This window comes from Cyanistes caeruleus, unplaced genomic scaffold (assembly GCF_971803275.1).
Source record: "Cyanistes caeruleus unplaced genomic scaffold, bCyaCae1.hap1.1 HAP1_SCAFFOLD_171, whole genome shotgun sequence".
NCBI classification, from domain to species: Eukaryota; Metazoa; Chordata; class Aves; order Passeriformes; family Paridae; genus Cyanistes; species Cyanistes caeruleus.
This window is the reverse complement of record NW_028255959.1, coordinates 26491-48641: the sequence shown is the minus strand read 5'-3', so window position 1 is coordinate 48641 and position 22151 is coordinate 26491. Positions and strand designations below refer to the sequence as shown.

General features: G+C 51.4%; 1 protein-coding gene across 1 annotated transcript in view; it reads right to left on the bottom strand.

The window, feature by feature from the left end:
- Positions 1-4513: 4513 nt before the first annotated feature.
- Positions 4514-22151, bottom strand: part of LOC111945220 (axonemal central pair apparatus protein HYDIN-like) — a 42942-nt gene continuing 25304 nt past the window's right edge. Inside the window, exons 26-49 of the mRNA XM_086874219.1 lie at positions 21533-21676; positions 20926-21113; positions 20569-20751; positions 20211-20330; positions 18849-19008; positions 18571-18743; positions 18217-18415; positions 17427-17526; positions 16805-16898; positions 16152-16320; positions 15626-15864; positions 15235-15304; positions 14397-14601; positions 13792-14024; positions 12581-12729; positions 11439-11631; positions 10784-10892; positions 9940-10194; positions 9452-9594; positions 8884-9108; positions 7565-7725; positions 6599-6705; positions 5574-6021; positions 4514-4905 (exon numbers count right to left, since the gene is read on the bottom strand). Coding sequence (XP_086730345.1) covers positions 4743-4905; positions 5574-6021; positions 6599-6705; positions 7565-7725; positions 8884-9108; positions 9452-9594; positions 9940-10194; positions 10784-10892; positions 11439-11631; positions 12581-12729; positions 13792-14024; positions 14397-14601; positions 15235-15304; positions 15626-15864; positions 16152-16320; positions 16805-16898; positions 17427-17526; positions 18217-18415; positions 18571-18743; positions 18849-19008; positions 20211-20330; positions 20569-20751; positions 20926-21113; positions 21533-21676 — 4230 coding nt within the window. The 3' untranslated portion in view covers positions 4514-4742. The remainder of the gene's footprint in view (positions 4906-5573; positions 6022-6598; positions 6706-7564; positions 7726-8883; positions 9109-9451; positions 9595-9939; positions 10195-10783; positions 10893-11438; positions 11632-12580; positions 12730-13791; positions 14025-14396; positions 14602-15234; positions 15305-15625; positions 15865-16151; positions 16321-16804; positions 16899-17426; positions 17527-18216; positions 18416-18570; positions 18744-18848; positions 19009-20210; positions 20331-20568; positions 20752-20925; positions 21114-21532; positions 21677-22151) is intronic.

Below are 22151 nucleotides of genomic sequence, written 5' to 3'. Positions count from 1 at the left end.
GGCGAGATCAAGCCAGAGCCACTGTGGCCACATGCCCACATTGCCAATCCACCGCAATGCCCTCCTTGGGATCGGGGGTCAACCCTCGAGGTCTGGGAAGCTGCGAAGTGTGGCAGATGGACGTAACACACGTCCCTGAGTTTGGCAGGTTTCGGTTCGTACACCTTTCCATCGATACCTTCTCAGGTGCTGTCTTTGCTTCTGCCCACACAGGAGAGAAAGCCGAGCATGTCTGTAAGCATCTAATGCAGGCTTTCTCTGTACTGGGGGTCCCCAAAGAAATAAAAACAGACAATGGCCCAGCATACACCTCCAGGAAACTGGAGGAATTCCTGCAGGAGTGGGGAGTGGAACATAAGAGAGGCATCCCACACTCCCCCACCGGCCAAGCGATCGTTGAGCGAGCCCATCAGTCGCTCAAGCGTGTCCTTTCTCATCAAAGGGAGACTGTGAAGGGCTGCACGCCACAAGAGCGGTTGTGCAAAGCCCTTTACACGCTAAACTTTCTCAATTGTTCCGAACAGGACCCTAACCCTCCAGTGGCCCGGTATTTCAAGACCAACAAGAACTACCAGTTGCAGCAGCGCCCTCCAGTGCTGGTCCGGGACCCTGAGACCCAGAAGATCTTGGGTCCTTTTGATCTGGTGACCTGGGGGCGGGGGTACGCTTGCATATCCTCGCCCCAGGGACTAAGGTGGATCCCACAAAGATGGGTGAAACCTTACGTCCCCAGACATCCAAGCAGGCCACCAGATAGGGTCGAGGATGTCAATGACGTCGCGTCCGGATGAGCCATCCCCCATCCCGAGGAGGAGGAGGAAACAACCCAAGCCCCTTTTTGTTACGTCAACCTACCTTTTTCAGTTAAAGCTATGCTTTTCGTATGTTTTGTTTTCAGAAAGAGCCATCGGAAAGATGACCACCCCGATCGTTGCGCCAACCACTGCGCTCCTGATGATGCTGGTGGCCCAGAGACTAATGACTGGGTCACCAGTCTTTTTTCGGGATGGGGGGTCTCCGGATGGCTCTCGTCCATTTTAAAGACTGTTTTATGGATTGTTTTCATCGTTTTCATCGTTTTAATAGCGTTTGCAGTTTTAAAGAGATGTTTAGTTCAATCGCTTTTACATCTTGTATCCCCCTCCCCTCAAGTCAATTTTGTTAGCGCTCCTTCTCCTCCCTCTTCACCTCCTCCTTCTCCCGTACCCCAAGACTGGTTTGTTGAACCCTCTGCACCTCCTGCCGATGCAACCTCCTCTTTCTAAAAAAGAAAGGGGGAGATGTTGCCGCCTGTTAGTTTATCTTCATTAAGTATGTTTGTTCACCTTCGTTGAGCTTAGAGTTGGTTTGACCCAGTTACTCCCCCACTATCCCATATATAGTTTGTTCCCAGTTGCCTGTCATTGTAAACCTCTCCCCTCTTTCCAGATTGTTCCCCATCCATCACTTTGGTCCTACCCCCAAGCCCTATCAATCTATGTACACCACACCTTTTGTTCTGGTTCCTTCCCTGCTCATCATCCCTTACTCGATGCCCTATTGGTTGTATAGCTATCCTCCCTCCCCCAAGTCCCTACCATTGGATTTGTGTATTGTAACCCCTTCCTACAACACCTCCCCTGCTGCCATATCATTGGTTGTTGTATGAGCCGCCCACGGGCTTTAAAACCTGGCGCACAGAGGTGCCCAGGGTCTCGGCTCGGACTTTCTCCTCGAGATCCCAGCCCTGTCCCTCATCGCCTTCTCCCTGCAGCTGCTGGAATAAACTTGTTCCTGGGAAATTGGAGGACTCTGAGCACTCTCTCTCCCTTTACTGCACCTCGTGTCGCCCTGCACACTATAGAGCCCAAGCCCAAAGGAGCTCTAGAGGTTCCAGGTCGAGCCACACAGTGCTCGCCTGGTTCCCCACTCCTGCCGCTGCCCGCTTGGCACGAGCTAGCCGGGGCGTGAAGGGCCAAGCGGGCAGCGACAGTATTGCAATGCCATCGTGTTGCGGCATGTGTTCATTTTAATAGTTTCTTAATTTCTGGTTGTACAGCTAATGGTTTGTTCCTATATTCCTGTGTTCCCCCAAAGTTGGATTGCCCCTAAGTTGTATCCTCCCCTACGCTGCCTATCATTGTGACCCAAGCCCTTACCCCAAACCTTCCCTGCCTGTCACTGCCCCTTCCTTCCAGACCCTTCCCTGTCAATGCCCAGTTGGGCCAATCCCTGATTGCCCCACCCCCCTGTCAATCCCCCAATCCTCGAGGCCCCATTGGCCCGTGTGACCTGTTCTCTCCTCCCCCTTATCCTTATTGGTCCCTGTGCTGTTAATCCCGCCTGATGCTCCTGCCCTGTTGGCTCCTCATTGGTTGACAGGTTGTAGCCACTCTTTCTATTTAATCCCCAGCACAGAGTTCTTGTGGCTTTGTCCGTGACCCGTTCAGAGCATGTGCTCGTTCCTGGGTGCCGTTCAGAGAGCCTTCTCCTCGTCCTTTCCCTCTTCCTTGTGCTGACAGCTCTAACGTGCTGTAGGGCAGCGGCTCGAAGGTTCAGCTCCTGCTGTGAAATTCAGGAGCTGTTCCCCACACTTGTCAGGGTGCCTTGGTGGTGGTGAGCTGGCCTGGGACTGTGGCACCGCATCACTATCCCTGAGTTTAAACAGGTTTCAGATACTATTTGTAGCTTATTCTTTTACATAATTTGTAGCAAAAGTGAAAAAATGACTGTGCATGTTGAGTTTTCCTTTGTAAACTCTGGTTAGTGACTGGACTGTTAGGTGTATGGGGATGCACATGATGATTTATGTACTTGTTCACTCTGTGTGGCTCCAGGCTTTGAGAAAGAATAATCCCACTTGGCATTTTGACTCAATTAGGTCTCAGGAATGATGAATCCAGAGTAACTTGTTGAAAGCTGCTGAAAAAATGTCTCTGAAGTTTACAGCACAGTTGAAGTGTTCAGAAGAATGAGAATTCAGTGATTGAATATCCAGTTATCCTACTGGCTATGTCTAATTGTTACCCACTGTTACAGTACACTGCACAATATCACCAGGAAAATCGTGAATGTCATCTTCAGACTGCTCTATTAACCCACTGTATTTTTGATCAAAGTTACTTTCTACAAATTACCAAGCTCTTTTGCCTTTTTGACACTCTTGCTCTTTTCTTGTGAAGTATTTATATATATAATACAGGTAGCTCCTGAATCTGCTCAAGGAAAACAAAGTTAGCTTTTAGGTCTTCTAAGCTGAGGTCTGTTTGTTTCACCTGTTTGTGAAGCTGCAGTCCGAGAGCAGTGACAGAAGGGTTGCTGCTCTGGGAGCAGGGGTGCTTCTGGCTTGAATTTAAGCCCGAAGGCGTTGTACTAATTTACAGTTCTTACAAGGGCTCTGTCAGTGCACAGAATTTCCGTATCTCTTAACAACATCTCTTAAAAATAGAAAAGATAACAAGAACAAGCTCCCCCCATGCCCTGTATGGTGCCTGCCATGGTTTCAATTCCCAGTGTGACGGCCAACTCTTCTCAAAAATGCTGGTGCAGAATGATTGTGGAACTCGCTTGGGGTTCTCTGGATGGTAACGTGAGGAACGCTTTCTCTGCAGCTGTTTTGATCTTTTCAAGGGCCGGCCTTGGCAAAACCCGGGCCTGGTCCTTCGCCTGTGCCCATTCCCCATCGCCGCTCAAGTGCTCGGTTGTTATTTTATTCCCAATGGCATCAAGGGCGCTGTCGGAACTTTGCAATAGCTCAGAACATTCGGCCTGTAATGACCTCTTCCATGCCCCCTCCCATGCAAGATATTCTGATGGGGTAAGGAGGCACGAAAATAAATCATGGAGGTCATACGGGACCGAGAGATTGGAGGAGAGGGTGGCCTTTAAAAGGCCCTTAAAATATTTGCTTCCCTTTCCAAACTCTTTCTGGGCTTTGCAGAGTTCTCTTTTGTTTTGAAATGAGAATGGCTCTCATTCCAGAAGCACACTCCCACATAATTGAACATAATTGGAGTGGCAAGAGGAAGGGTCTCCTGTTCTGGGTTCCAGTTCCTGGGCTCGGCACTTGTGGCTCACAGGGTGTGGGAACCAGAAGGAGGGGTGTGGGATCTGAAAGTCAGAAGAGGGTTGGCGGTGCTGCAGGGGAAAGAGGAGGGCTCAGAGGAGGGGCCATTGTGAAAGGAAGGGGTGGGGACCTTTTCAGGAGGAGGAGCCCAAGTGGAGAAGGAGGGGTCCGAGGGGACAGGAAGGGGAGGGACAACTGGAGGAGGAGAGATAACAGGGGGAGGAGCATCAGGGAAGAAGGGGTTGGAAGTAGGAAGAAGGAAAGGATTTTGGGGAGGAGAAGTACAAGGGAGGGGCCTGGCCATGCGGTCCCCACCATCTTGTGCTCTCCAGGAGCCATTCTGGGTACACCAGGGAGGAGAGGGTGAACGGAGTAACTGGAGACAACTGGGGGGAACCTCAGAATGTACTAACTTGGGGGTTTGAACTGGGGTAGTGGGGTTTAAGGAAAGATCTCTGGCACCATGGCTAACAGTTAACAACTTATTAGCAAGTGTTTATTTACAGTTAACTGAAACTTAAGTTATTTAACAAATTAACAAACAATTATTTAATTAACAAAATTAATTAAAAGATGATGATGGCTGGAGCTGGGAAGGGCAGCTGCAGAGGTCGCATGTAAAGGGTGGGACACCATCAGCAGTAGGAAACAAGATGTTGCTGGCTCCTGCTGGATGCTCCAGCTGACACAAATGCTGTCACTGTGGTGTTGGTTGCCAGTGCAGCTGCTTCTTGTGTCCCTGGCCTTCCTCTGTCTGCTGTAAGGCAGAGCATTTCGGTTTTTCAAAACGCTTCCACTGCCGGGCTCTGCCTTTCAGAACCACCTGCACCGTCCTGTGAGTCTGCTCCAGGTTAGGAATGCTGGGGAGAAAGGGACTGGTATTAGCCAGAGAAACATTTCCAGCCAGACGCTTTTCTGCCTCCTTGCAGAGCACACAGCATTGCATCCTCCCTCTGTGCAAGCAGTGAGCAGCTCTGTGCCAGAAGCAGAGCTAGGGACTGGCTGGTCCCTGGGTCTCTCATTCAAGATCTTGCAACCCTCCAGGAGCTTAATGTTTCATACAGTGTCTTTTGCCAGTGTCTCCCTACCAAGGCCAGATGATCTCTCTGCGCTCCTGTGGGAGCTGCTGCCTCTCTGGGACTGCTTGTCTCCAGGCCCACCTCCCCATCCCGGTCAGAGGGACTGAAGGGAGGGTGTTAGGGGATGAACCAGGCTGTGCTTGGTGATGCCCAGCAATAGCACAAGAGGCAACGGGCAGAACCTGAACAGGAAGTTGCACCTGAACCTGAGGAAGAACTTCTTCCCTTTGCGGGTGACAGGCTGCCCAGAGAGGGTGTGGAGTGTCCCTCACTGGAATTATTGCAGAGCCCTCTGGACACTGCTCTGTGCCATGTGCTCTGGGATGACCCCGCTTGAGTAGGGAAGTGGGACCAGATGACCTCCTGTGGTCCCTTCCACCCTGTCCCACCCTGTGATTCAGTGATAGCCATCAGAAGTGTGAGTTGGCAAGTGTGTCCATGTTTCCCACCTGCACAGCATGGTGGTCTCAAAGTTCCCCACATCCTTTGGGGAGAAGAGCACATGAAAGGTCTTCTTCTGGCCAGGAGCGATGGTGCCGAAGTTGGGGTTGATGGAGAACAGTGACTGGTCATGGGTGACATCTGGGAGGACTTCCAGGGAGGAAGTGGCACGCTGCGGGGAGAGATTCCATTCCTTGGAGCGGCACCACTTCTTGGAACTCTTCTTCTGCTTGGCATCCAGCTGCTCTTCCTCAGAAAGCTGCTCCTGGTCAGAATCTTGCTGTTCCTGCTCGGAATCCTGCAGCTGTTCCTGCTCGGAATCTTGCTGCTCCTCGGCAAGCCACTGTAGGTGCCGCAGCTCAGAAGGATGCGTCTCAAAAGGATGGTCCTGCTCCCCCCGGAAAAGAAGCACCAGCTTTCTGCGCTGCCTTACAACAGGAGCAGAGATGAGCCCACCTGCAGAGAGGAAGAGGACACCATTCAAAGACAAAATCTGTGTTGCCAGCAACACTGCCTCCTGCAGCAGCACATAGGTGGAAGAGAGCTGGGATGCACTCGGAGCATCTCTGGCCAAGTTCCCAGCAGGGAACAGAGCTTCTGGGAGCAGGGTCTCTGCTGCAGCACACACTCCTGTGCCAAAGCAGGAGCTGGTTTTAGACAGTGACTTTGCAGCTGCCCTGGAGTGGGGAACTGCACACAGACAGTGGCTGCAGGGCAGCTCACTCGTTACACCATTGCTCTCCCCAGTCTCAGACTTCTCAAAGCAATGACCTGATGTCCCCCCTCCCAGTCCTGACCCAGCACGTGGCTCTCCCCAGAGCCTGGCTCAGCTCCTTTGCAGAGCTGAAGTGGCAGAGCAAGAACAAAAGGGGCTGAAAGGCAGAGGGGGCAAGGAGAAAACTCTCCAGCTGCAGCTGGGAAGATGCTGATGAAAGTGAACGTGTGGACAAGGAGGAAAAAGGAATTCAAGTTTTGGGGTGAAGGGGCAGGGTCTTCTCCCCAGGCCCTCAGCTACCAAGTGAAATGCCCTTACCCATCAGAGAGGTTGAATATGGCATCCTCACTGCTTCACTATCTGCAGGAGCAGCTTCCTCCCAGAAGTATTCCAGGGACACCTTCCCTGTGTTGTGCATCCTGAAACTGAAAAGCAAGAAGGAGGAATTAAAAAAAAAAGTCCAATAAATAGAAAGCAAATAGTACAGTAACATTGTCTGAGGGACTCCTGCTACCACTTTCTGCTGAGGAGCATCTTCTTCCCCAGGCAACCCTGCCATGCTCAGACTGCTGTCCTTCCTGGGTGGCCCAGAAAAGTATTTCGAAGTCTGGAAGTTGAAGAGGAAAGGGCCAACATGGTGCCCAGGACATTGAAGCTAAGGGGCTTACTTTGGACTTTCTTTAGGTCTTGTTTGACTGCAAACTTATTCTTGAGCAGATGAGGACAGGTGACACGCAGTGAAAGCAAACCCGTGGCTGTTCTCAGCAGAAAATGGCAGCATTGAGCCTCTCCTGACCACCCTCTCCTGCTTGGCTTGGCATGCATGTGAACAAGCCTGTGCTGGTTTTGGCTGGGGTGGAGTTCTGGGAAGCAGGCACTGGGTCAGCCCTGGGCAAAGGTGTCACAGCATTGTCACAGTACAGCTGGTCTGGACTGGACACAGTGAATGTGGCCATAACACAAATCCAATTCAGCTGGCCTAGTTCATGCCTGAACGTGTTCCCAGGTAAGTTACAGGGGACCCTTGGCCAGCCCCATCCAAGCTGAGAAGTGAGCACAGCACTGGCCAGGAAGTTGGGCAGGAGAGAGATCTCAGCCAATGGCTGTCTAGCTCAGGAGATTTGCATTGGGTATTTCAGTGAGCTCTGAATAATAAATGAGGCTGTTTTGTCTCCTGAGCACCTGGAGCTCGAGTCGTGAGTTTTGTCTCCCCAGCCACGGCCAGCACAAAGTTCCACAAAGGCAGCTCCCGCTGGCAGGGCCCTGCCTGGCCTCAGCACTCACGTGGCTGTCCTTGTCTGGAAGGGCAAGGTGTCCTTGAGCTGAACCACGACTGTGTCCAGTTTGAACTGGGCGTAGGCAACCAAGGCACTGAGGCACAGCTCGGCCTCCTGGCCGCTCTTCTTCAGCACAGTGTGAGCCGGTTCCGGGACTGTCTCCACTGTCTGCAAAAGAGGAGAAAAGAATCGCTGAGCAGAGCCCAGAAAGTCAGGCTGAGAAGGGAATCTTTGGGCCTCCAACATCAGCCTCATAGAGGGACTAGAAAGGACCATTCACTTTTACTTCCCTGGAAAGATGACAGAATTGGGACTGTTGTGCTGCAGTAGTTGTTTCTGCCCACTGATCAAAGCAGTCCTAGCACAGCTGTTAATGTACCCATGGAGACTACAGCGGCGTTCCAATCCCTGTACTTCAACCTTGGAGAGGGACTGACTTTTTCCCTGGTCCCCTAGAAATCCAGCAGGTCTCAAAATTAGGGTTAAGTTCCCCTGCTGGAGCTCTGTGGGTGGAGAACCCCATGACTGCAGACTTCTAGGAAGCACCTTTTTCTTCTTGTCTTAGGAGAAAGTGCTTTCCAGATGTCACCTGTGGAGCAACAGCCACACTGCTGGCAGCTGGGGATGGGCATTTTGGGATGTGAAAGATCTCACTAGGAAAGTGTCCAACTGCAGATGTTCTGATAGAAAAGAGGATGGTTTAGAGGCCTTAAAATGGTCCAGAAACTTGGAAAGAGCCTTCACCCAAGCTGAGTGTGTTTGGCAATAATGACAATAAAAGCAAGAGTCTCCAGAGATGATCCTTCTCCGGACTCCTCCATACGGTCACACAGTGCCTGGGCTACTCCATGATGAGATAACCCTCCCAATACAGAGACCACAACCAAAATCTCTGGTATCCATGGAGACAAACCTTGGCATTCACCAGCAGGTGCAATAGAAGTGTATTTGTCTCCACTTCTAAAGAAGAGACAGAGTGCAGCAGACTTAACTCCTTGTTGGTGAAAAGGCACCAAATCATATGGAGAGATTTCAAACACCATAAAATGAGATAATCAAAAACATTGTCTCCCATTCAACATGGGCTGCAGCACTTGTGCTTGTGGCCCAGACTGATAGTGTGTGGCTAATGGTCTCTTGTCTAAAGGCTTTCCCTCTTGTGTGAGGGTCATGTGCATCCACCTCTCCCCTAGAATGCCCTGCTGGTGAACCTCAGGGCTGTCCAGTGTCCAGAGGAAGCAGGAGCTGCTCAGCCAGCAGTGATGGTGTTATGGTGGTTCTTTTTGGAAAAGCTGTGGTGGCTTTGTTTGCCATTTTGCTTCTTACCTTCTCTTTTTCAGGCCATTGGGCTGCTGGCTCCTGGTTCCCGGTGATGTCCTTCCACATGACAGTGCACATTTCGTCGTCCCAGTCCGGAACATTCCATAGTGGCAGCTCAAATTTGATCTTGGTCACCTTACATTTCACAAGGTGCCTCCTGAAGGTGGCTGGGACATCTGATTTCAAGGTCACTGTGATGGCCTTGGTGCAGCCAGGGTGGAGATGTCCCACCTAGGGAGAATCAGGGAATCAAGACCAAACTGGAAGCACTGCCAAGGGCAGGACTGATATAGCAAAGGGGACTGATGTGGTGAGCAGCTGTGCCAGGAACCTGCACCTCAGTGTGGATTTCTGTGAAGTTTGATAGACAAAAGTATGAAGAGAAGGTACCACCTCCCATAACGCGAAGCCTTTTCTGCAAGGCTGGCAGCCTTGGCCCAGCCAAGCCAGGGAGTGCATCTCCTGTGTGGCACTGGAATGGGCTAGCACTGACATGTGAGGTCTCCCTGCCAGCTCCCAGGAACGCCAGGGCAGGGCTTGAGCAATGGGGAAAGGCAGAGCAGCCCCCACTCACCCTGGGGGAGAACTGGAATGGGACGTCTGCCTCCCACTCGAAGCGCATGAACGTCATGCCGGTGTGGTTGGTGATGGTGAAGATCCTGTGGCAGGGCTTCCCAACAGGACAGTCCCCAAACTGGATGTGGTTCAGTCTGACAGCTGTTAAGGAGGAAAGCAAGGGATCTCAGCATGCAGGGAGTTCCACCCCACCCCCCTCACATGCACAGACTCCTGTATGTTCAATGCTTCCTTGCTCCAAGCCTTCCTCCCTCTGGCAGGGAGCTCCCCAGGCAGTTCCCCATCCCACCACTTTCAGGGAAACACCCTGGCACACCCCTGAGCCAGCGCCATGCAGCACAGCACACACTGCTCTGCATGCATGGCTGCCACACCCACAGGCCTCCATGTCCAGGGGTGACAGCCCAGGCCTGCCTAGAGAGAGGACACACATGATCAGATATTTTCTTCTTCCTTGTTCCACCTTGGCAGCCTCTCCTCTCTTACCATCAATGATGTCTTTGTTCAAACTGCTCTTATCATTCCTCAACTGTGGGTCTTCCTCTAGACAGTCGAAGCTGAATTCATCCTTGTGGCCTTCACCCACCAGCTCTATCAGGGTCTTGTCAGAGTAGGTGTCCCCCACTAAAACACGGATCTTCCCTTCCACACGTTGAGCCAGGGTGGGATTGAAAATGACATCAAACTCTGCCGATTGCCCACGATGCAGAAGCAGGAGAGGCTTCCCTGGGGGCTTGCTCTCTGCACAGCAATGGAAATCAGAATTAAGTGATACAGTTGTACAGAGGAAATATTTCCATATATGAGGAACAGAAGGTTGAAACCAGCTGCCTTCTGAGCGCAGGTTGTTCTACCCGCAGTGGTTCCCGACCCTCTTCCTGTGTTCACAAGACTGCCATCTCCAGACACATCACCACTTAAGCAGCTTAACCTCAGGTTGATGCCCAGCCCTCATTCCATCGCTTCCAGACAGCTCCAGCCACATGGAAAGCTGAGCCAAAGAGCACTTTGGGCTTCTGCTGGCTGCCTGTGTGCTCAAGGGCTGTGTCCATTCAGGCTGGGACCTTGCCACATGCTGCAAATACCTCAGAGGCTGCACTGAGGCAGTGAGAGTCCCCCAGAACCCAGCCCACCACGTCTAGAAGAACACAAGAACTTCCTACTCTTTGCTAGGAGGAAACCCTGGAAAAGGTCCCCATGAAAAGCTCGGGGGACAGAGAGCCCAAGGAAAGAAAGTGTGTCCAACATCTGGCTGCAGCTCAGAGAAGCCAAGAGCAGGGCACACGTTTTCCCTCTGTGCACCATTGCACTTCATGGTTAACGAATTTACCATTTTCAACAGAGTCCTCTCCCACATCTTCAGTGTGGAATCTCTCCAGTGTGGAGCGCCTGGCTTTCAAGAAGAATGCTCCATGCTCATCCTCCAGGTGTAACATAAACTGAGAAAAGGGAACACAGAGCACAATGATACTGGTGTGAGTACAGGATGGCACAGGGACTGACACCACAGTGCTGCTGGTCCTGCATAGGAACCCAGCACCTCTCCCACTGCAAACAGCACTGAGCACAAAAGTTAAGTCAAACCAGCTGGGAAAAAGGGCTCTTTAGAGCCATTTGGATTGAACCAACACGGAACCAAACAGGACAGAAAGCAATAAGCAGAATATAATTAAACCACAACTAAGTTTGCTTAAAATATAGTAAACTGGGGAATACAACCTAATGGAACTGGAAAATCACACATTCCTTGAGAACAAACCTGAAAGATGGGGGGAAATACTCCACCACCTTCCTTGTGTTCAACTTAAAGAAGAAAGACTGGATGGAAAATTTTCAAGGACTCCCTTCTTGGAGAACAGATGTCAGTCCCTTGCTTAAAAGAATTTGTGACACCTCTTGCCAGGTCTGCCATGGTTTTTGGGACCCTCCCCCTGTGCCACAAGCACTTATTCCCAAACCAGCCCATTCCTTGAGCAGGTCCTCACCTTGACAGGTACGATGCCGTTGTTACGGATGACCAGGGGGAGCATCTCTAAATCCCCCAGCTGGAGCCTCTGGAAGCGCAGCACGGCATTTCCTCTCTTGCTGCGAGCTCTCGGGCACACGACTGTCACCTGCGGCTCGTGCCCCCTCCCACTGATGGTGAAGCTCAGGATTTGGGGCTTGATTTTCACAGAGCTGCAGGAGAGGCACACAAACAATTCCAGCTGGCACTAACCCATTTCTCACTGGGCAAGCCAAGCAGCAGGGGCAGTCCACACTGTTTTCCCTGCCTGGTGCTCCTGTAGCCCACAACACAGCCCCCCACCAGCCTCTTCCCAATCCCCTCAGGGCCATTCACAAGAGGAATCTGCTCCAAAGAGCCAGAGCCTTCCACAGTAACAGTTAAAAGTAATTTCACTTAATTCAATCATGCAGTACAGCAGATATATAATGAGGCACCAGATGAGATATGGCAAATCCCCTGGCTGCAGTGAGATGAGACATAGGCAACAAGCAAAAAAAGCACAGCATGAAAGCAGTACAAAAGCAAGAAGGCAAAAAGAAATCATTGTCACCATCCACCAAGATCATTTCCAAGAACAATAGAAAAGCAATTGCTTATTAGCAATTAGACTTCTCTGGCTCCAATTCAGCCACTAAAGGCTTGAGGAATGGCAGGTCAAAGCCCCTGTACACAGGTCCCAGTGCAGAGGAACAGGGCTCCTCTTTCATACCAGCTCCCATCACTCACATGAAATAGCTTCATGAATGCAGGGAATCACAGAGGATCATTAATGTCACAGAAACCAAGAGGAAATTGTGACTGCTGACTTGCTGCCACAGAAACTGATCCATCTAAGCTTCTGTCCTTGGAAATGCCCAGCTCAGCTGTAGCACATCTCAGTAACTTCCAGTTGGCTACCTATTTCCCTGTCTTCCTATTTGCTCATACAGGCTAAACCTGTATGACAAATCTGCCTCATTTTTCTGCTCTATCCAACAGTGACTGCCTCCCAGATCATCTCATGCCAAGTACTCTGCCTAAGGCTGCTGAGAGCATTAGAGCTAACAAGAGGTCTGTGCCTTCCCAGTGGAGAGGCAGCTGTCAGAGAGGCCTCCCCCAATATTTCTCAGGGTCAATTACCATTTGGGGATGACAAGGGAAGCCTTAAAAGTGCAGTCGTAGTTCTGCTCGTCTGGAGGGGTGAAGGTCACTGTAGCAACAGCGTGGGATGAGCCGGGAATGGACATCTGGACTGGATGCAACTTGAAAACGGTGATAGGGCCTTTTTCCTTGGGGGAAGCCAGAGAGCAGTGTTAGGAGAAAACACCTTCCAGCACAACACAGTTTCATTCATAAAGGCATTACTGAAAACAGCATGTCTGTAGTGGTTTAGATTTGCTAATTGGAGTTTCTCAGTCAATGCACTAAATAATGTGGTGGGGTTTAGCACTGGCTAAAATCACCAGGGCACTTACGCATTTTTTGTTGTGAACTATGGATTAGGAGAAGGGTAAAACAGGTTTAAAACTTAAAAGGAATAAAGAAATTTTATCAACAGGACTACAGGAATAAGAAACATCAGAATAAAACCTCCAGAACACTTTTTCTCCCCCTACCCAACTTTTTCTTTTCCCACTTTTGACCACTGGGAGACAAAACCTGGGATGGTAAAGCAGTATCAACTCTACAATAGTCTTTGATCAGTCCTTGTAAGAAGAAGAGTTTTTTCTTGTCATGCTATGGAGACTTTTCTACAAGAAGCAGTTTTCTCCTGGCTTCTCTTTTCCATGAATAGCAGCCAGCCAGGCAAAAATCTTGCATTGTGACAGCTCTTCCCATTTTCACAGCCCTCCTAGAGGTGTGTTTATGGGCTGTGAACTCAGGGGCTGTTGTTTTAAGGATGAGTTGTTCAAGCAGGGAATGCTGACCTTGTGCTAAAGCATTGTGTGTTCTGAGTGCTGGCAGCTGCCCTGCCATATGTGGGAGGTGGTCACTGCATGGAAAACCCTGCAAATAACCTACAACTGGCCTTCAGAGAGAGGAAAAGCCAGGGAGCCTGAGGAGATGCTCTGCTTTGAGCCCTGGCATGTCAGTTGATAACAGCCCCTCTCTGAGTGTGCTTCCAAGAGAGGTTCAGAAGGATTCACTTCTCCCACCAAAGACCCAGAGGTGTGAGCCAAAACCTTGCCCAAGACATGAGATTTCAACACAACTGCTCCCTGGCTCTGCTGCTCTGCCCTGAAGTTTGACCTACACTGAGCTAGTGTGGGCCACAGAAAGCAATCTGGAGAACAAAACAGCTTTCACATGGCCCTTAGAGGGCAACCATCTCCTTGGCCTCCTGTTCTTACCTGTCCTGGCAGGGGGCTGATGGAGAGGACCACGTCACACGGCAGAGCACTTGTGTTGTAGATGTTGAAGTGGGCTTCAGCCTCTTGCCCAACCAGAATCTTGTTGAAGATGAAGTTGTTCTCATCTCTCACAAACAGGCCCACACCGTGCACAGAGAGCAGCTTGTGGCTGAGGTCAGTGCTGCTGCAGATCGGGTATTCTTCGAAGATTAACATCGCATCCTCAGCAAATGCTGTGGACAGACCAGAGGGATGAGCATGAAGAAGCCTCCATGATGAATTCATCTGGGCCTTGCTGGCCTCTGAGAAGGCTTGGTAAGCTCTTTCTGCCCAGGTAACTGCTAAACCCAGCTTTGGGTCGGGGAGCTGGCTATGAGGATGGAGCTCAGTCAACCTGAGTCTTAAAGAGCATTGCTTTCCTTTTATCCTTCCATGCATCCCTCTCAGCTGGGGAGGGATGAATCCACCAGTGGACTTAAGAGGGCTGGAAACTCTGAGGATTTCAAGGGGGGACACCAGGGCTAGCATGCCTCCCTATCCAAGCAGCAAGTTGAGGTGCTGATCAGCAGCAGGTCTGGCCAAGGGAACCTGTGGAGAGCACGTACCTGGCAGGCAGGACTCGGCAGTCAGGGTAAAGGGAATGCCGAGGGGATTGTCCCTGGGGTCTCTGCCCACGATGTCAATGTACAGCTGCTCCTCACAAGTCCCCTCCTGCCCTGCCAGGCACTCCACCGTGATCTGCTGCTGGCCCCACGGAGCGATGGAGCCGGAGCAAGGGGACACCGTGAACATGCCCACATTGAGCTGACCCTGCAGAAGAAGTTCCAGGAGAGGCTGAAGGGTAATAGCTGTGCCTTGAGCACCCCAGCAAAGAGTATGTCCTGCCTTGGCCTCCAGCTGGGCCCAAGCAGCCAGTCCCAGGGCAGGGAAAGATGACTCCGTGGCCCAAAGGCAGCTCCAGGTTGAGCCCAACAAGCCAAGAGGAGCTGCAAGCCTGTCTCAAGTGGCAGAGAGAAAGGAGATTGAGTGTAAAGAATGAAGGTGGTAGCTGTGATCCTCAGCCTCCAGAGGTAACAGGAGAGCAGAAACAGCTGTGAGAAATGATGGGAGAGAGGTAGGGGAATGAGATGAAGAAAAGGAAGAAAAAAAAATGTTGTCTGAGCTCTGTGGACTGGGAGTTCAGGGGGGATGTTTTTGCTTCTGTGGTGTTCACAGACCTATGCTGGCCAGCAGCTATCACACACAGGACCTGCTCCCCTCTGCTGAGCCCACAACTGCAGGTCAGAGCCAGAGTACAGGACTGTCAATGGGACTGAGCAGATCCTGGACTCCATCCTGCAGACCACGTCCCACCCAATGGAGATGAGCCCCCAGCCTGGGCACAGCAGCATCTTCTCACATCCCCTGCAGCAGCAGCATTGTTGGGGAGCAGGAGTCACCCACCTGTGTCAAGCTTGATTTCCTTCCCGCTGAGCACTTCCTAGCTGATGGAACAGATTCCCCTTGCTTTGAACTGAGAGGAGAAAGCAGAGGTATCTGTCATGCTGAGCTCCCCTGCCTTTCTCTGAGGCCAAAGCTGGCCTTCCTCCTCACAGAGGAAAGCCTTCCTGCTCCAGATGGTTCCCAGAGAGCAGCCTGCAGCACCCATTGCTGGACAGAGCAGCTCGAGCACCAGCTTCCTACTACACATGGGGACACTGAGGCGTGTTTTGCTCCCTCTCCCCAAGGCAGGGATGCAAATGGGCGATAGCCCAGGTCTCCTGGCTTCCTGCCACATCTCAGCCGTGGGCTGGTGCCTCCTCAGGCAGGAAGGGTGGTGCAGGGCTTCTCGTACCTTTTGCTTTCCAGTGAAGATGCATCCTCAGTTGCTGGCTGGATGTGGAATTTGAAGCTGATCGTGCCTGTGTTCTCCAGCACGACAGTCTGGGTCTTCTTGCTGCCCTTCATCATGGCACCGAAATTGATGGGTGAGGCGGGCTCAATACTGAACTTGCTGTACGCAGCTCTGGCCGACACCCTCACTGGGATGTTGGCGACAGTCTGGCCTCCTTCCCCTGCGATGGCATCTATCACCTGTGTCCACAGGAAGGGGTGGTAAACAAAGCAAAGAGGCCAGCCAGCCTCTACTCGAGTCCCCAGCCTCCACCCCAGGCCTCCATCAGTTCACCCACCCCTGTTAAAGCACCTCCTCCAGAGTCAGATTCTCAGCTCCCTTAGGAAGCCTCCCAAATGGTTTTGAAGACTTTGTTTGTGTACGTAGGAGAGAGGATTCTCCAGTTAAAGCCCTCCTTCCATTAGACACCTGTCCTGTTTATGCTCCCAAAACACCGTGTGGTAACAGCCTGGCCCAGGCAGCTCACCTGGCAGTACAGGATGGGGCTGTTCTTGAGGAGCATTTCCCTTGTGGGGTGGAAGAATATCTCAATATTCACACCAGGCTGGGAGGCGATCAGCTTGCCCGACTGAGGCTTGACAGTGAAGTGGGATGCCAAGTCTCGCATCCTGGGACCTGCACCCTTCAGCATCAATCTGGGGAGAAAGGGAAGGAATGGAGATCTCTGCAGTTACAAGTAGAGGTGCTGCCAGCACAGCCAGGACTTTGCATAGGACCAGAAAAAGAAGAAAAGGGAGAGTGCAGCTCTGCTCAGGGAATCCTGGATGCTGACAGAGAGCACAGACAGTCATGAGGTTATTGCAAGAAGCCTTGACACTGAAATTTTTCATTCACTCTTTTACAGAGTCTCAGAAGGAGAAAGGAGGTGACCATCAAAGAAAGGCAATGAATCTCAGCATTTCAGTGCCTGAAATTCTTGGGGCTCTCCTTTGGGTTCCCTGCTGAACTGTGGAGAACTGCTAGTTTGTGGCTGGAATCTCTGGTGAAATAGCTGAGGGAGCCCAGGTTTTGTGTTTATTGTGAGGTAGCCAGCATGGAAACAGGTTCTAACCATTGACAGAGGGAGACTGCAGGCCTGGGAACCCAGGGAAATGCTCACCACCAGGCAGCTAGACTCACCTGTACTCGATGTTGTACAACCCTTTGTTCTTTAGAGTCAGGACGGTCTTCACATTATCCAGGACATGGATGGTTCCAAAATCCAAGGTTTCATCTGCAGACAACGCGCAGAGCGAGATCAGACATGGTATTTGTGAGCTGCTGCAGAATACACCAGGTCCCAAGCTACATGGAGGTCCCAGCACAAAACCCTTTTCAGCAAGTTTCTGTTCTTGGAAGGGTTTTCCAGCTACTTGTCTGCCCTTTCTCTTCTTACTCAAAATATCTGCAGGCTTAGTAGCTAAGGAGCTCGGCTTCCATTTCCTCGCTTCCAAGCACAAATCCCATCACTTTACATGCTGTGCTGAGCCTGTGGGAATTGCCAACTGCCTGTTCACGTCACTGGTGTTTCAAAGCCCCCAAATCCAACCTGCACGTGAAGCTGCACACTTCAAAGTTCAGAGGGGAGAGACTTTAGGCTGCCAGTGCCCTGACAGTGCTTTATTCCATGCAGCTTGCAGGGTATGTGCTTTATGTATCCATGCCATCCTTGCATCCCATCCCATCCCAAGTGCTTTGGTCACCCACCACCCAAGGTCAGGCAGTGCAGCTGGACTGCTGTGTTTGGGAGACATCCACTGACCTTCAGGCAGGACCATGCTCAGGAGAACATCATACACCTCTGCAGACAGTTTGATGTTTTCAACCTGAACAATCCCCAGGATGTTTTCTGTATCTGAAACCTGAGGAAGCAAGAAACAAACACTGTTCAGATTATTCTTTTGCTAGACAGCCTCTAAGTCCTTGTCTCTGCTGGCTGCTTCCCCTATGGCCTCCCCAGCTTCACAAGTGTTGGTGGACACCCAAGCTTTCCTAACCCGTTCATCTCATGGGCTGTCCCAGTGGGATTCTGCTGCAGTAAAAAACCCCATCAGCCCAACTCTGCATTCCTACAGCAGGGAATGCTGCTGCTAAAGCTTCCTTGAGAGGCACAGGGATGTAAGAACAACCACAGGAAGTGTAGGGTGTCTCAGAGCAGGTGGCATTGACAACCCTTTGCAATCACCTAGCACCCTCTCTGAAATGCAGCCCCTAAACCATGGGGAACAAAATGCCAGGGGCAGAGTTTGTTGCACGATGCCAGAGGTTTGGACAAGCTCCAGGAGAAATGTAGAGATCACACTGCTGCAGTCTGTACAACCAAACAACAACCTTCAACCATTCACAGGGCCAAGGTGCTTGTGCTACAGGCTCAGGGTGCAGTGTCTGCTTATCTGGGGGATGTGGATGCACTGCACGTTCTGGCAAACGCTGTGTAGAGGCACAAGTTGGGGTCACAGCACCCTTGTGTCTGTCAGGGGCAGCTCTTCCTGACTCTGTCCCTAAGAGCACGTGGCTGCTCACTGTGCCAGGCAGGGCACAGTCCCTCTCACCTCTAGTCGAAGGGTCTTCTCAATGGTGCCAATCTGCTGGGCCTTGAAATTCACTGTCACTTCAAACTCTGAGCGGGGATCAATGGTGCCGTTATCTTGTGACAGTGAGAAGTCCTCAGCAAGGTCATCCAGCCCACTGAGCTGCCAGGCCATGGGCAGTAGGGTGTTGTTTTTCAGGACCAAGGTCCTGCTGTCAGTCCTGCAGAGACAGGAGGCACTTGGCATCAGCTGCTGGCTGGTCACACCAGCCTCGCCACTGAATGCAACCTGGAGCAGCTCCATCCGAGCCCTGGAAAGCAGAGTCAAATGTTTTGTCTTTGTCACAAGTCTTGGAGTGCTTGTGGGATGACTGACCTGTGCAGAAGCAGCTTGTCAAAAGACAGCTCCAGGGGGCTGACCTCCAGCTTCACGTGCACCCCGTGGCAGCACACGCTGAAGACCACTGGCTCTGGGTTCTTGTCAATGCAGCAGATGAGTTTGTCTTCCAGGAAGCCAGGGGAAGTGGGGTATGCCCAAATGGTCAGCTCCTGGACCCGGCCCCATGGAAAGAAATAGAAAGAGCTCTGTGTGTGAGCAGGAGCAGCAGCTCCTGGGCACTTCTACGGTGCCTGCTCTACCTGCCCCTCTCCTACCTGCTTCTTCTTTGGTTTCAGGGTCATGCTGGGAGGGTCCAGAAGGAACGTCTCTGCTTTTTCATCATCCTCAAAGGAGAACTGGACCTCTACGTCCATGGGGGAGTTGTTGAGGATGGTTATATTCTCCGAGTTGGCAGGACAGTTCTGGGCCTTGTACCTGTCCACAAAAGGGGAAAAGGCTGCAGAGGAGACTGTTGCCTTTGCCACGCATCGAGGAAAGCACCGTGTGCAGCCGAGGAAGCGGTGCTGGAGGACCCTGCTCTAACAAACAAGTGAGGGAAGTGGATCCCAGCCAGGGGCGTGGGCATGTGCTCATCCTTGCCTGACTTTGATGCCTTCCCCTGTACTTGGGGCCTCCACCCCAGAAGCCTGATGATGCTCAGGCCACTTCAAGTGTTTTTAATACAATGTAAATTCAAAGGTGCCTAGAAAAATAACAGTACACCAGGCCCATGGGTTCTTTCCCCTTCTTTCTTGGGGTGCCTTCCCTGCAGGGTATAAAGAAAGGCTTTTGGAAAAAGAGTTTAGCTGATCTCTTTCCAAAAAGTCATGAAACTGCTTTGGATTTCATGGCTTATCACAAAATCTGAGAAAGAAATATAAAGCATCATTTCCCAAGAGGAATGCAAAACGATAACAAGTGACCCTTCTCTCAGGTGTGGAAATGACTTTGGAGTGAAAGGGTTAAAGAGGCAAACAGAAATCCCAGACCATCCCATAAACCTGGCTAAAGATTGTCTGTTTTTTGAAACTGTGTTGTCAAAATAGATTTAGCCCTCCAGAGCTCCCATGGAGACAAGAACTTAATGTTAAATACTATTTTTTAAAAAGTGACAGTAAAAGTAGAAATGCACAATGGCTTCAATGACAACGTTTTCAGGCAGACTTTATCCAGCAGTGATGATGCAATGTCATTACAGGCAAATGTAGTTCCTGCTGTACATACCCCCTGACACCCACTGGCAGGTCAACCATAAAATCTTATTAAAAATTACAGATCAATGATAGCTTTACAAAACCACCTACAGAATAATTGCTCACTCAGGCTAACTGCCGAGCTCAAAGCACTTCAAAAACCACCATACATTTCCTAAGGGGTGAAGCTGAGATGTGGAGGCAGACAAAAGTTGCCCCAAGTCCCCTCTGGACTGGCAGCAGCCTGGGGCTCTGGCCAAGGCACCCAGCAGGCAGGCAGAGCGGCTCCCCCAAGGCTCATTTGCCTCTTGTATGCTCAGGTTCACACATCTGTGCTCCTTCAAACCCAGGTGTGTGCCAGGACTCTGCCAGGGACTGCCCTGGATTGTGTCCATGTCCCCAAGCGTGTCCAGGAAAGTACAACACCCAGCAGGGAGCACATACCACTCTCTTGATTTCCCACACAGCAGCGGTCCAAAGTGGAATTGCTTGGTGCTCTCAACATATTCCTTGAAGATGATTTCACCTTCCTTCATGGTCCTCCTCCACTGTGGAAACACCAGCCTGGGCAGAGAAAGCAGGGAAGGAGGAGCTATGAGATGCTGCAGGTAGGAAATGCAGTCAGAAAGCCATAACCCATCCTGGTGGCTCAGGGACCATCTGCCTTCCCAGCTCCCAGCACAGAAAGAGATGCTGGGTGACGTCAGGCAGCACCATGTGCCCAGGCCAGAATGCCCAAGGAGCAGCCCTGGCTGTGAGCTCGGGGGCAGCAGTGTGGGAGGCTGCCAGGGGCCAGCCTTACCGTGGGTTCTGGCTGATGCTGGGGTACAGGCCGGTGCCACTGCAGGGCAGCTCGTACTGCCGCTTTGTCCCCACCAGCTCAAACCTCAGCGTCTGCTCAAACTCCCCTGGCTTTTTGGTGGAGAAGTGGACCTTCAGTTCCACCTCACCGAGGGCAGGCACTATCCAGCGGTACCGTTTCAGCCTGGCAATTAAAGAGGAGGCTTCAGACATGGCTGAGGAGCAAATGAAACAAGGAGGGTGCACTGGCCATCCCATGGAGGCCCTGGCACAGGGTCCCTGTGCAGCTGGGGACGATGGACCTTGTTTGGCAAGAGGACCAAGAAGCAGAGGCATCACCTCCTCCTGTGCAGCTCACCTGAGGAATTCTGTGGGGACTGAGGCACTTTCCAGTGTACATTTGGACCTTGTGCTGGAGGATTCCCAGGGACTTTCTGTTCTCTGTGTAGATATTTGGCTCCCCTTTGGAAACTTGTCTCTGCTGGCTGCTTTACCCTTCTTTGGCTGGCCCTCAGCAGAACTGCCCATCTCATCTGGGGTCTTGGCCTAAAGGGAGAGAGAAAAGGGAGAGAGGGGTGAGCCCTGAGACATTCCCATCCTGGAAAGAAAAATGGGCCTTTGTTCACCAATGGAAGAGAGAATAAATAAGTGCACCTGCCCAGGAACTTGGTCTTCCTTACTGGGGTTTGTTTTGTCTAGGACACCCCTTCTAACTCAGGATCCTCTCCTCAAAGGAAGTTGGTGGTTTTAAGTGATTTTTCCCCTCTTACAGAACTGCTCTGTCTCCAGCAAAGCTGTCTCTTTTGCCCCATCCCTGACAGAAAGGAGACCTGCAGACGTGGGGCCCCATCACATCTTCACTACCTCTCCACAATGATCCTTTTCCATCCACCTGTCCCTCATGCCCCCATCTAGCCTGGTCCCTGCCCTGGCACCTTCAGTGCCAGCACCACTGCAGTACCCACCAGATTGTCTTCAGGTGTAACAATGGTGAAGGGCTTCACATGCTCTGCAGAGCCCAGCCGCTCCTCTGGGCAGTCAACTCTGGAGAGGACAGCAGCAGGTGGAAGGGGAGGCCCTTGGGGATGCAGTCCCAGATGCCTCAGCATCTAAAAGACGAGAGAAAATCCTGTTTATACTTCTGTCACCTTCATCCTCACAACTCCTTCTTTGAAGGCACTGAGCTTTTGGCAATGGGCTTTTTGATTTCCATCAAGTACAAGTATTTTGTTATGCCCAGTGGGGTGAGCAGGCTCCAGAGCAGAGGCAAGAGCTACAAGCAGGACTGGGAGAGAAACCCCTCCCAAGTGACTCATCTGAAGAAAACAATGACCATGAGCTGCTCACTGCCTGCAGCCACACTAGCCACACTAGCCAGGACTGCACTCTGCCAGCAAAGCCCTGAGAACCAGTGGAGTTTTCTGCCAGAGCACATGCCCAGCCCAAGTCATGCCCAGCCTGCCAGCAGGGAAGAGAAACCATATGCAAGATTCCTTTTCTCACCTTTCATCCCACAGATGCAATAAACCCATTTTCTGTCTCCTCCCTTCCTCCCAACAACACAAACTCTTTAAATCCTCCCAC